The sequence below is a fragment of the Psammomys obesus genome, unplaced genomic scaffold (genome assembly GCF_907164565.1).
Source record: "Psammomys obesus unplaced genomic scaffold, mPsaObe1.curated_primary_1811, whole genome shotgun sequence".
Taxonomy (NCBI): domain Eukaryota; kingdom Metazoa; phylum Chordata; class Mammalia; order Rodentia; family Muridae; genus Psammomys; species Psammomys obesus.
In genome coordinates, this window is record NW_026591086.1 from 16,588,530 (window position 1) to 16,601,724 (window position 13,195).

General features: G+C 54.7%; 1 protein-coding gene across 2 annotated transcripts; it reads right to left on the bottom strand.

The window, feature by feature from the left end:
- Positions 1–5,151: 5,151 nt before the first annotated feature.
- On the bottom strand, positions 5,152–9,739 carry Pcdh8 (protocadherin 8). Of its 2 annotated transcripts, none has more exons than XM_055609999.1 (3): positions 7,219–9,739; positions 6,529–6,736; positions 5,152–6,153 (listed from the first exon to the last, which is right to left on the bottom strand). In XM_055609999.1, the coding sequence occupies exons 1-3, from the start codon at positions 9,559–9,561 to the stop codon at positions 5,777–5,779; spliced, it is 2,928 nt and encodes a 975-aa protein (XP_055465974.1). In that variant the 5' UTR covers positions 9,562–9,739; the 3' UTR covers positions 5,152–5,776. The 2 variants fall into 2 exon arrangements, with proteins under 2 accessions (XP_055465974.1, XP_055465973.1); XM_055609998.1 differs by having other exon boundaries at positions 6,928–9,739.
- Positions 9,740–13,195: the final 3,456 nt, after the last annotated feature.

Genomic DNA, 13,195 nt, shown 5'->3' on the forward strand with positions numbered 1-13,195 from the left:
AGTCGTAGTTACATATTTATTTGGTCCGAGGTCTAAGATGGAGAGGTAAGATTGACCCAGTCTAGTGAGGGCCTCTTTGGCTACATCTCACCACAGTGAATAGAATGAGAGGCAGTGAAAGTTAGAGAGATCCCATGGAAAGACAGGAAATCAGAGTGGAGTGTCAGGCTACTCTCTCTCTCTCTCTCTTTCTCTCTCACAACCTCCTCTCTTGGGAATGAAATGCATGCCTTTTTGGGAAGGTACTGAAATCTTCCCAGGGCAACCCCCTTGCTCAGTCACCTCATACTAGGTCCCATCTCTTAAATATTTCACCATCTCTGATCGTTGCCATGTAGGGAACAAGCTTCCCACACATAAACCCCTGCTCAAGTTGGACAGCCCCTTTGAAAGCAGACTGGAACATCAGAGATGAAAACTACCGACAGTCTTTGACTTTGTGGGCTGGATGGAAGACAGATAGTAGAGTACAGTTGTCCTCAGTTCTGACGACGCCGAGGAAGGAGGATGTACCTTTCTTGTTGCTGGGACCAGAATACCCAATGGGAACAAGTTATTGCAGGGGCACTTTATGGAGGAGGAAGGATTTATTCTGCTTGCCATGTCAGAGAACTCAATCCCTCAGCACTGGAAGGATGTGGCAGAATAACTCACTTCACACCCTGGTGGACCAGGAGGCAAAGAAGCTGGCCCTCTGATGGTTTTCTTCCTTCCACCTTCCTCTTCCATCTAAGTCCCCTGCTCATGTGGGTGTGAGGCCCATAGTCAGGGTGGATCTTCCTCTTTCAGTTAGTCCTGTCTGGCAATACCCTTACAGACACACCCAGAGTGCCTCGCCAGTCTCCTAGGTGGACTCAGTCCAGTCAAGCCGACGGTGAAGATTAATTATCACACACTAGGAACAGTTAGTGTTCTTGGGAAGGAATCACAGGAACCATTAGTGAGGCTGAGGAGAGTGGAGCAGGGTGACCTCACAAAACTGGTAGAGGGTCATTACGGGGTGAACCACTGGAGACCCTCAGGGGAGCTTCTAGAACACAGGTCAAAATGGGGTTCTTCCAAATAATGGGAGGGCTGAGGTATTTCTGCCAGTTCTGAAGATAGTTAGCAAGCACAACAGAAGAAGGAGGAAAAGGTTATGAATTTGAGACTTGGGAGTGTGTGAGACACAGGAGGAGTTGGGTGAGGGAAAGAGAGGGGTGGGAATGCAAATACAGTACCCATGTATGAAATGAAAAAAAACCACACACACAAAAAAGAAGAGAGGATATTAAAACAACGTTGATATTTTTTTGAATTTTCACTTCCATTTACTGAGCTTTAAACAATGGCCACGGGGGTAATTTAGGGTTAACTGGAGCAGAGTAGAGGAGATGGTGTTCACTGGAAATGCTGAGTCTGGAGGTGTCGGCAATACAGCCAAGTGTCAGGTAGGGTTAGCAAATGGGATCTTCCCGTTTCTATGTGAAACTGTTCAGGTTTCAGTTTGACATGTGGAAGTGCTTTCAGGAGGTTTTGTGAAACAAGTCCTAATTCTGGTAATGAATGAATCTCCTCCCCCCCCCCCCACTGAAGGAGCACATTTAATATGAGGTATTAAGTGGTGAGTGTTAAAATAGCTTGGTGTCTCTTCCCAGTCGCTGTTCACTTGTTAGTTGATTTTGGTCCTATTGGTGAATTCTATCATGGTTTGCTTTCCTGTGAGGAGAGGGAGCAATAAATACTCCTTGAGTTACTGCATGGCTATTGCAGAATCGGGACAGCATTTTGGAGTCTCTTCTGAGTTGTCGCACAGCCCAGTAGTCCATCGAGTATTGTCTTATTATGCTTCAGTTTGCTTTCAAAAATTACTGCATTCCAATTATACTGTTGTTGCTGAGTTCAGTACTAAAGTGAATATGCTTGCTTTCTTAAATGGAATTTTCAGATGATAAGAGCTTATATTTGCCAAGTGTAATAAGCCAGATAGTTAGCTAATTATAGCATGGAACTCATCCTGAATATATATATATATTCTCCATAGGCATATATCTTTGCATTTGGAGACATGCATCCTGTTTTAGCTCTATTTCAGAATGCATTTTTCAATAGATGTTGAAACCACTTACATTTAAATTTTCTGAAGTGGTTTCTTTGATGGGTATTTTATTATAGGAAGAAGTTTAGGACACTGAAGCCAATGGAGCCAGAGATGAAGATAGGAAAGAGGTAATGTCTGGTTTAGCTTTCTTTCACGGTGCCCTTCTTCTCCCCTAGGGCTATCCTCTGTCCCAGTGCTCGCCACGAAATGCAGTGAACTCCCACCTGCAGAGAGATATTTCTGTTACCGCCACAGATGTGAGTTGGTTTGCCTCAGCCATTCTTGTTTGTAAACTGCTGACCACCCAGGCGGCTCTGGTCTACTTGGTGAAAATGGTAAAAGTGGAGGGCAAAAAAGGACCACATCAAGGCCGGATGCCCCTGGGTCTACTTCTCCCCTTCTGGGGTGGATTAGGTTGAGAGTATGGTGGAGTCTGGCTCCAAAGAAAACAGCCAAGAGGAAGTAGGGCAGTATAGAGCTTCGGAACATCACTGTAGACCAGGCATTGTGCTAAGTGTTTTGTACATATACTGCTCCATTTAACTGAATAAAGCAATGCACTTTCTTTAAAATGTAATCAGGAGTAGACATTTCTAGAGAAAACTAGAAAGCATCCCCGTGCTGGCCCTTAGAATAGATCCCTGTTCTCTTTTTTAAAGTCTAAATAATTTTAAGGAGTGAATTGTATGTTTGCTTTGTAAAAAAAACCACGGTCTTTTCTTAAAGAAAGAATATGATAATAAAATTGCAGAGGTTTGAATCTCAAAGTTTTGGAGAAATAAAATAGCCCGCACATTTCAAAATAAAATAATATTTCTGCCATTAGATTATTTTGAAAAATTTAACGTTACACTTACTGACTTATTTTATGTGCTGGGGGGCACACTCACGTGCTAGGGTGCCCGTATGGCAGTCAGAAAACAGCTTACAGGCGTCAGTGTGCGTCATCAAATGAGACGGGGCTGGGGATCGAACTCAGGTTGTTAGACGTGGCGGCAAGCACCCTTATCTGCTGAGCCATCTTGCCAGCCCTCAGTGATTTGCTTTGAAGGCTCCAGGCAGCAACTACACAGAGACAGCATATTTTCAGAGCCTTCTGCTCTGCATTTGATGGGACTCAGAACGCCACTTGTTACGAGATGCCTACCTGGGGATCTGTCTGCTGGAGCTGGGTTTTCCTGGCTAGGGAGATGGTTAGTAAGGGACAAACATCGGTGTTTGCTTTTAGATCCCAGGGCTGGGCAGCCAGCCTGTCAGGCGCATGCGCGGCTCAGCTGCTGGCAGAAAGCGCTGAACTTTGCTTAGGCCGTGGGTGGTGAAGCGCTGTGTGCCTGACCTGCTGTTCAGCTCCGACCTATCACTGGCTTCAATTATGACTTCAACGGGCAGCTTTGAGGGGTCCTCTATTCGTTACCATGTCTCGCCCCATAATTAGTAATAAAGGAGCACAGACACTTACAAATATAAAGGCGCTAAATAATAAGCAGTAAAGGCAAGACACTGGACTTTTCCTCCTCTTTCTTTCTTCCAAACTAATAAACACTCTGCAGACTTCTTTCATTGCTTCCTTTTATTTGGGTGATCTGGGTTTCACTCTCACCCTGGACTCTTATTAGCGTATGATGATCAGTGCTTTGCCGAAATTGCTTATACTTCGGTTTCCTTATTTGCAAAATTGAGTTAACCATAGTTCCTCTGGCATGGAGGTAGTTGGAGAATTAAATTCACATAGAACACTCTGTAAAGAGCTTTGCATATAGAAAAGCTTCCTCAGTAAAGGCCAAGTCTCATTATTATCTTCATTTTAATTTTAAATGAAATGCACAGAAGACATATGCTTAGATGGCTTAATGCCTTTTTATCTTTTGCGTTTTGAAGACAAGGTCTCATGTAGTCCAGGCTGGTCTTGAACTCCCGATCCTTCTGCCTCCAGCTCCCAAGTTCTGGGATGAAAAACGAGTGCCACTAGGCCTGATTTAATGTCCATCTTAAACCTTCCAGAGTCACCTTCTTCATATCAGTGTGTACCCATGCCACCACCGTATTAATATCATCTGCCATATTTCATCAATCTTGTTTCATACAGTTCCACACCTTTTTTTTTCTGTGTGATATGTTAAAGCAAATTTCACTCATGTGTCATTTTATCCACAGTGTGTGTGTTCTCTCTTCACTGCACCTTATTTGTGTGTCTTTTTGATACTATTATCCTTTTTCTTTAATTTATTTACATCCCAATCAGAACTTTCCCTTTCTCCTCTTCTCCCGGTTCCTCCTCTCACCTCCTCTCTCCTTGTGTTCCCTCTGTTTCTCCTTAGAGAAAGGGATACCCCCCATGGACATCAACCCGCCCTGGTGTATCAAGTTGTAGCGGGACTAGGCGCCTCTTCTATTGAGGCTAGACAAGACCATCCAGTTAGGGGAAATGAATCCAAAGGCAGGCAACAAAGTCAGAGACAGCCCCTGCTCCTGCTGTTGAGAGGACCAAGCTGTACATCTGTACATCTGTTACATACATGTGGGAAGCCTGCATCTGTCCCACGGATGCTTTCTGGTTGGTGGGTCAGTCTCTGTGAGCACCTATGGGCCCAGGTTAGTTGATTCCATAGGTTTTCTTGTGGTGTCCTTGACCTCTCTGGCTCTTTCAGTCCTTCCTCCTCCTTCTTCATAAGATTTGACGCTACCATTTTAATAAGCAGTTCACCTCCAGTCTCAGCTCCTAAAGGCGTTACTGGGCTCTGGTAAAATCTCTACAAATGTTTGCTCAATTAGTGGAGGAACAAGTCAAATTTAGCTTTCCTTCACCTTTTGATAAATACTCAATAGATATTTGTTGAAGGGGTAAGCGAGGGCAGGAACTTTACGTAGTAGCAGATGCATAGGGAGTCATAAATATTTTTACAAAGTCAACAAATGTTTTCAGTTGTTGGGCAAGACTTTTCGATACCCCAAATACCCCAAATACCACAGGCTCAGCATCCCAGAAGCACTGACAATGCCCAAATAATTAGCTCTTGAAAGGACGTTTAATTCTGGTACTGAAATTATTTGTGAATGCCTGACTTCAGGCAACTCCATGAAAAGCAATTAGCAGATTCTTCAAATACATGACAAATCCTTTATTACTGTGCTTATAAGTGACAGGGCTTACAGAGAACCAAATGTAATTAAATAACAGTAACTTGAAATCTACCACAGACTCAAGATCTACAAGTTGTTAGACTTGGCAAGGCAAAACTTCTCAGACACTAGGTTGTTTCTGGTGAAAGATAAAATTCCATTAAGCAATTCCAACATGTTTTGTTTTTTGTCTTACAGACAATTCCTTTGGCAGTAACTTCCACTTAGCTTTTATTATATAAAAATATAACAAAATTTCAGTATATACAAACATTACATTACACAATGTACAAGTTAAAAACACTAAGAAAATGGCAAGCCACAAGTGAAATTAAAGTCAACAGCGTGATAAGAAAAATTAAATACTGCACACATTTCATAAAAATTACATTAACTACATTTTTTTTTTTGTTGTTTGCAAATACCAAACAGTACCAATGTGATTGGAAATAGCTTCCAACAACTTCATTTTAAGGCACATCTTGCATATTTATATTTACAACACTGAAACCGGTCAATAACTTAGGGACGTCTCGGGGTGACCTGTATATGCGTGTGAAGACATGCAGCGTAAGATTACACATTGTCATTGGCCCCCTTCTTCGGGGACACGTATCTGCCACCAGGAGGGGACTCATAGAGGGGCACTCCAATCTCCTGCAGGTCTGGGAGCCTCCCTGGACGGGGAGGGGAGAGTAAGGTGACCGTCCTATCGTAGTCTCTGTGCAGCACTTTCTCGTAGACGCTCTGCAGCCCCACCGTCTTGGGCAGCTGAGCTTGGTAGTAGTTGTCTCTGCGCAGAGGGTCCCGGGGCAGGGACGTGCTCTTACAGAAGGTGGACATCTGGGCCGGCGGGTGCGGGGGCGGGTGTGCGCTGGGTCCGGCACAGGATGGGCTCCAGCAGCGGTCCGAGTGGCCCAGGATCTTGCACTCAGCGGTGCACGCCCACAGTCCTGGAGAAAGAGAGAAAGAATTTCCCGAGGTTAGGCCTCTGTCGGCACGAGGTCGGCAGGGTCTGGGCAGCCGGAGAGACAGGTGTGTTCAGAAGCGAAAGGCGCGTGCTTTTCGGGAAGATTACATAATGGAAAGCGTAGCTCTTCTGCTGGGGGGGGGGGGAACAACAAGAGCGCAGCAACAACACAAAACAGTTAGCAGAACACTCTCCCTCCACGGCTGGCACCCCACCCAGCTGAGTGGGGGTCCGGGTGGGACCGGAGTACTGAGGAGAGGGGCGAGAAGAGGGGCCGGGGAGAGGGCTTTCGTGCGGGCAGGCAGTCTGGAGGGGAGGGCGGCCCGCTGGGCCGGGCTGGGAGGACGCGCGTGCTTACCACTCTGCATGTGGTTGATGAGGTCCTTTTTCAAAGCGTCCCCGCTGATGTCGGAGTCACTGTCGTTGAAGTCGCTGTCTCCCTTGCCGCTGTCTTTGCCGCTGAACTTCTCAGCCTCTCGGCCCGAGATGGTGTTGAACGAGTGGCCCTTCCAGACCGCCACCGGCGGCGCAGGCTCCTTCCCGAAGCCCGGAGAGGCGCCGTAGGGCTGAAGCAGGGAATGGGGGAGGGAAGACGGCGTGAGGAGAGTTGGCCAGGACACACGCGCAGGAAAAAAGAGCAAGTGCGACAGGTCAAGCATCCCCTCGCTAGAGCCCGCCCTCGCCCCCTCCGGTCTCCCTTCTCCCAGCCTGTCCGCGGAGCACGGAGGGGGGGCGCCCAGCCGAAGGAAGGCCTCACCTCGGCGTGCGCGCCGCGGAGCCGCTGCTGCCCCTCGAAGTGACAGGCGCTCTCCCCAGTGGCGCTGCCGCCCTCCGAGCCCGGCACTTCGGCCGCGGCGACCGCGGGCGGGGGCGCGTCGGCCGCGGGGCTGCCAAAGGGCGCTTTGCCGCTGCCAGGGAAGGTGAGCACGTCGAACATGTTGGGCCTGGGCCCGGCTCCCCGGGCGGTCTCCTCCGGGGAGCCGGGGGCCGAGGCTCCGCCGCCCGCCGCCCCGGGCCGCTCTTCCCGGAGGGCCCCCCCTTTGCGCACCTCCTTCTTGCGGCGGTTGCAGGTGGTGGCGATGGCGATGATGGCGGCCAGCAGCAGGGTGCAGCTCCCGGCTAGCACGATGATGACGATCAGCGGCGTGTCCCACTGCAGCGAGGGCCCCGACGGCGCGAGGCGGGAGCCCGGCGGCCGGGAGTGCTCGGGGCTCCCGGCGCCCGCTGGTGCGGCCGCCGACCCGCCTCCGGCCGTCACCACGAAGCTGACGGTGGCCGTGGTGGCGAGAGGGGGGCGGCCGCCGTCCGAGACGACCAGCAGGGCCTTGAACACGCGGCCCGGAGGCTCCTGAGAGATGTCTCCGGTGAGCACGATCTCCCCCGTGTGGCGGCCCACGGAGAAGGCCTCGCGTGGCTCCTGCTGCAGCAGGTCGAAGGTCAGCTCCCCGTTGGCGCCTTCGTCGGCATCCCGGGCCTGGACGCGCGCCACGGCCGTGTCCTTGGCGGACCGTCCAGGGACCGCTATCTCCAGGGAGCCGTTGGCCGGCGGCGGGTGCACGAGGACCGGAGAGTGGTCGTTCTGGTCCAGCACCCGCACCTGCACCAGGGCGTTGCTGGAGAGCTGAGGGGAGCCGCCGTCGCTGGCCTGGACGCGCACGTCGAGCTGGCGCAGGGTCTCGTAGTCGAAGCTACGCAGGGCGTAGATGGCCCCGGTGGCCGGGTCCACCGAGACGTAAGTGGACACGGCCTCCCCGGAGCGGCCCACCTCGGCCTCCAGCAGGCGGTAGGTGACCTGACCGTTACGGCCCAGGTCGGGGTCCCGGGCGGCCACCGTGGCCAGGTAGGCGCCGGGAGGGTTGTTCTCGCGCACGGACACCTCGTAGACGGGCTTGGTGAAGAGCGGCGCGTTGTCGTTCTCGTCGCCCACGCGCACCGTGTAGGGCCGGACGGTGCGCAGCGGGGGCGCGCCGCGGTCTTCGGCCACCAGCGTCAGGTTGTACTCGGCGATGCGCTCCCGGTCCAGGGACGCCGCCGTCACCACCAGGTAGCTGCCGGCGTAGGCCGGCTGCAGCCGGAAGTGCTCGTGCCCGTAGAGGGCGCAGCGCACCTGCCCGTTGGCGCCCGAGTCCCTGTCCGAGGTGCTGACCAGCGCCACCAGGCTCTCGCGCGCCGCCCCCTCCGGCACCAGCGAGGTGGCGCCGGCTTCCTGCGCCCCGGGCCCAGCGGGAGAGGCCGGATCGGTCCCTCCGAGCGCTGCGGCGGCGGCGGCGGCGGAGGCGGCGAAGGGCGAGGTGGCTGGGGCCCCCGGGGCGGCCAGGGGGGTGATGGAGATATCGGGAGCGTTGTCGTTGACGTCTCGAATGCGCACGATGACCTTGCAGGTGGCTGTCCGGGGTCCCGGGCCCCGGTCCTGGGCCCGCACGTCCAGCTCGTAGGTGTCCTGGCGCTCGTAGTCCACCTGGCCGGCCAAGGTGAGGCGGCCGGAGCGGGGGTCGAGCCGGAAGAGGTGACGGGCCTCGGGCGGGGTGCGGGCGCCGAAGGTGAACACCACGTCGCCGTTGGGACCCTCGTCCGGGTCGGCAGCGTCCAGGTCGAGCAGCAGCGATCCCACGGGGGCGTCCTCGGCCAGCTCCACCTCGGCCACGGCGCCCTGCGGGAAGGCCGGGCTGTGGTCGTTGGCATCCAGCACGCGCACGCTGAGGGCGGCCGTGGCGGACCGCGGAGGGCGCCCTCCGTCCTGAGCCACCAGCTCCAGGCTGTAGGAGGCCTGGCTCTCGCGGTCCAGCTCCTGCAGCAGCACCAGGTCGGCGCACTGGGCGCCGTCCGCGCGCGTCTGCAGCTCCACTCGGAAGGGGCTGTGGGGCTCGGCCAGCCGGACGCTCTGCAGCCCGTTGGCGCCCACGTCCTCGTCCACAGGCACCTCCAGGGGGATGCGCGTGCCCACGGGGGCGCTCTCTGAGACCTCCACCGGGATCTGGGCCCGGGGGAAGCGCGGCGCGTGGTCGTTTACGTCCCTCACCTCCACCTCCACGTGCACCAGCCGGAACTGCTCCTGGGAGAAGCTGACGACGTCGAAGGCCAGCACGCACTGTGGGGACTGGCCGCACAGACGCTCGCGGTCCAGGCCCGCGTCCCCGACGGTCAGCTGCCCGTCGCCCTCGCGGACCCGGAGCAGGGAGCTGTTGAATTGCTTCATCAGGCGGAAGCTTGTGTCTCCGGACACTTTCATGTGCAGGTCTTCCGCGAGGGTCCCGATGACTGTGCCGGGGGCATCCTCTTCGAAGGTGCTGTACCGGACCGTCTTGCTCTGGGCCACCGAGAGCACCCAGCAGAGACTGAAGAGCTGCAGGGGGAAGAGGCAGGGGCTGCCCCAGCGCTTCCCAGGACTCATGCCGCCCAGCCCCGGTTGCTGTTCCGAAAGGCTGAGCTGGGGAGTCCCCTCCGGCCTGCGGATCGGAGAGCGGGTCTCCGGGCTTTCGCGAGCCCTGTGCGGGAGAAGTCTCGGAGCTGCAGCTCCGGCTCGGGCTGGCTAGGAGGACGCGCAGACCCGCCCTCGCCCGGCGCCTCCGCCCCCTTCTCCCCGCTGGAGCTGCGCCGCCGTGCGCCGCCTCCGCCTTTATAGCCGCCCATATGCAAATCGCCGGACGGGGGCAGCCAATGGCCGCCGATCCGGAGCGCCGCTCCTCCGCCAATCCCCGCCTACCCGGTCACGGTGGGAAGGCTGGGGGGGCGGGGGGGGGGAGAACACGGGAAAGGAAGAAGGTGAGGGAACCGTTCCTTTGTTTTAACAACTCCGGCTCCCATTGTCGGTCGGCGCCCTGCTTGGGATGAGATGGTTTGGGGATTCAGGGAGCCCGGCACCCCGTCTCTTCTTCCCGGAGCCCGGGCCAAGCGCGAGCAAGCCGGGCTTCTCTTCTGAGGCTCCAGATCTCGAGTCTTACCCCCCCCCCCCCCCGCCCCTTTATTTTGCATCGCGGAGGCTTCCAAACTTGCTTTGGGGAGTCGGGCTCTGCTTGCCATCTCTCTCCCAGCTTCCCACGGCGCCGGGAATAGCCTGTGGATGCAGAAGCCCGGAGGACAGGGCGAGACTGATGTTATTCAAATTTGTGTGCGCGGTTGCGTTTTTGCTCGCGCTCGCGCAGGTGCCACTCGCCTTCCAGCAGAGAGCCCTGTGATGCCTGTCAGTATGCACGGCGCCGTGCGAACGGCTTTCTTAAGCTCTAGGTGCTAGCAGGCAAGGGAAGGGGGAAAAAAGTTCCAAATAGGATTTAGCATAAGCTTGAGGAGATTTGGAAAGGTTTCAAAGATCAGACTGTATCAAAGGCTCATGAAGCCCTCGTTAGTAGTGGAAATAGAATGGCGTGGCAGGCGATCCCATTGGAGGCCCCAACGTCTGTATTATTTCCCTATGACAAGCTGAAGGGGAGAGAAAGTTGAGCAGTTTCCACAGTGGAGTCGGGCTAACTTGGGTATAATGAGCAAACGCCACATGTATCCATTATGCTCCTCTATTCATCCTCAATCACTGCCACAACTCTCGGGCTAAACGGTGATGGGCGCTCAATTCCACACAATGCCGGGCTCCTATTAAAGGGCATTTAGAGACCTTTTCCTCCCGTGCCTTGTTCCGCCTATTTAGAGGATTTTCTTTTCTGTTCTAATAGGGCCTCTCTGGGAGAAACACACTTGTCCTGCCCCACCAGAACAAAACCACAGCGTGACGTCGAAACCTGGCACAAACGTGGGGTAACTTAACCATCTGCCCGCGACACTGTGGGCCTCCGGCGTTAACAGTCCCCCAGGGTGGGTCCCTGAGCTGCCCCCAAAGGTATCCCCACTCCCCCAGCCGAAGGACAGTGCCAACCTGGAACGAGGCTGATCCTCATCGATTCTTCCTGAAGGGCTCCGCCGAACAGGCGGTGTAAATACGGAGGGAGGGGGAACAGCTACAAGTCACACGTCCCAAGGGACAAGCCAGGAAGCCAGGCTGCTGCGCGGGTTGCCTTCGGCCAGTGTGCTTCCGAACCCGGGCCTCGGTCCTTCTGCGAGGTCCCCGGCTTTGCCCGGAGTAGGGAGAGCACCCCGGAGCTGGCTCTGGCTGAGCAGCGGGGTGAAGGAGATAGAGGGGCCTTTGGAGTTGCTTCTTGGCTGTTAAAGACGGTTATGAATTTGGGGTGGGGCGGTGGGTAGTTTGGGGGCTTCCTTCATCTCCTCCGCTTTCCGGTCCTGGCACTTGCAGGGTGGCCAGATGTCTGCGTCACCCAGAGACAAGAGAAAGGCAAAATCCCCACAGGACCCGAATTTCTAATTTTCTTTTCCCTCTATTTACTTCCCAAGCGCCATCTTAGTTTCTGATCTTGTTCAAGAAATAGTATATTCAGAGTAGTGCTCAGTCTTCCTTCGGACCCCAGAACACCCTGACCCGGGCCTAGGCTTGACCTTTCCAGGCTCTTTCCCTGTTCCATCGTGGCCTCACTCAGGCCCAGTCTCCCAGTCTCGAACAGGTTCAGAACCCGCCCGATGGACAGCAGCCCCTGTGCTGAGACCTCACTCCCCCCGCCCCCCCCGGAACTTCGGGGTCTCAGATGCTGAGCCACCCAGCAGGGAACGCCGTGGCCTGGGCCTGGAGGGAGCAGGAGGTGGGATTCGATCAGGAGTCTGTGATCAGATGGGAGCGCCTGGGAGCTGAGGTTCCAGGTTCAACCGCCCGAGCCCAGCAGGATACTGAGTCTGATCCCTGCTCCGTGCACTTCCTTCACCTTTTTCTCCTCCCGGAGACTGAACTGAAGTATTTGGAAGGAGCAAAAACGCATAGGGGAGAAGGGGGGCAAGCAAGAAACCCAGCCTCAACAGGAACTGTTGGGGGGAGGTTAGCCCCCGGTTCAAAGCCCCGTCCGTCGGCGGGGCTTCGCGGCTCAGACATGGCCGCTCGGAGGCTGGGGGAAGCCGGGGGTGTCGTGGGGGCTGGGGCAGGGCTTCTGGGAGCACCCCGCGGCGGGTGCCCCCGGGGCTGGGGGCCCGGGCTGTGAAGGCACGCGAGCAGGGAGCTCCCGCTGCTCGCCCGCGCTCGCCAGATAATGGAAAGACGAGCATCAGCGGCCACTTCAAGTCCCCGCGGAAGAGAGACGCCCGGGGCTGGGGGGGAGGGGGCTGGGGGACGACGAGGTCTGGAGGAAAGTCGGGGAGGGCCGACCGCAAAGGGGTGGGGGTGGGGGAGCAAGTCCCCAGCGCGGATCCACCCACAAAAGCTGCCCAGATCCCCTGGTTATCATGCCAAAGGGTCTCAAAGGAGCCCCTTTCTCTCGGTTTTTTTTGCAGCTTCGCTCGCAACTGTCTGGCGATCCTGAGAACAAACGGGGCTCCACAATGGCCGCGTTTTCTCGGGATGCAAATGCCGCCGCCTGGGCAGAGCCGGGTCTCTGTCGCCGCGCCTAATGCCGGCATTGTGAGGCTCGCGTGCAGACCTCGGCATTGACACAGCATCACGTGACGGATTAGGGCTCCAGGAAAGTTTTCAAAGCGGCGACAATGGGGGGCTCAGCCTGATCTGCTATCTCCCACAGTTTAGCGGGAATGAAAAAAAAAATCAGGATATATTCTCATATGTAATAGGATTATCTTTTCCATTTCAAATTCTGTACGGCATGTAATTTATTTTTAATTAGGATTATGTCTGCCAGGAAAGGGAACCAGACTTCGCTGGAAATTGTAATTCAAAAGGTGGATGGAGAGAGGGCCCATTTTTCTAACATTTTATCTTCAATAACAACAAAACTCAGGGCCCGTGATTTTTCTCCCTACTAGCTTCGTTGAATAAATCGCCCATGGAATCGCCCCACTGGTGCTCTGCCATGCAAATAACAGATGAAGCCACTTTTTGCAAAAACCCCTTAGAATTCCTGAATCTCCGAGTTTTACTGGGACCGGCGTCTGGAAATGCAACAGACCTCTTTTGTAAGCTCCAAATGCTTACTCTTATTTATTTATTTATTTATTTATTTATTTATTTATTTATTTATTTATTT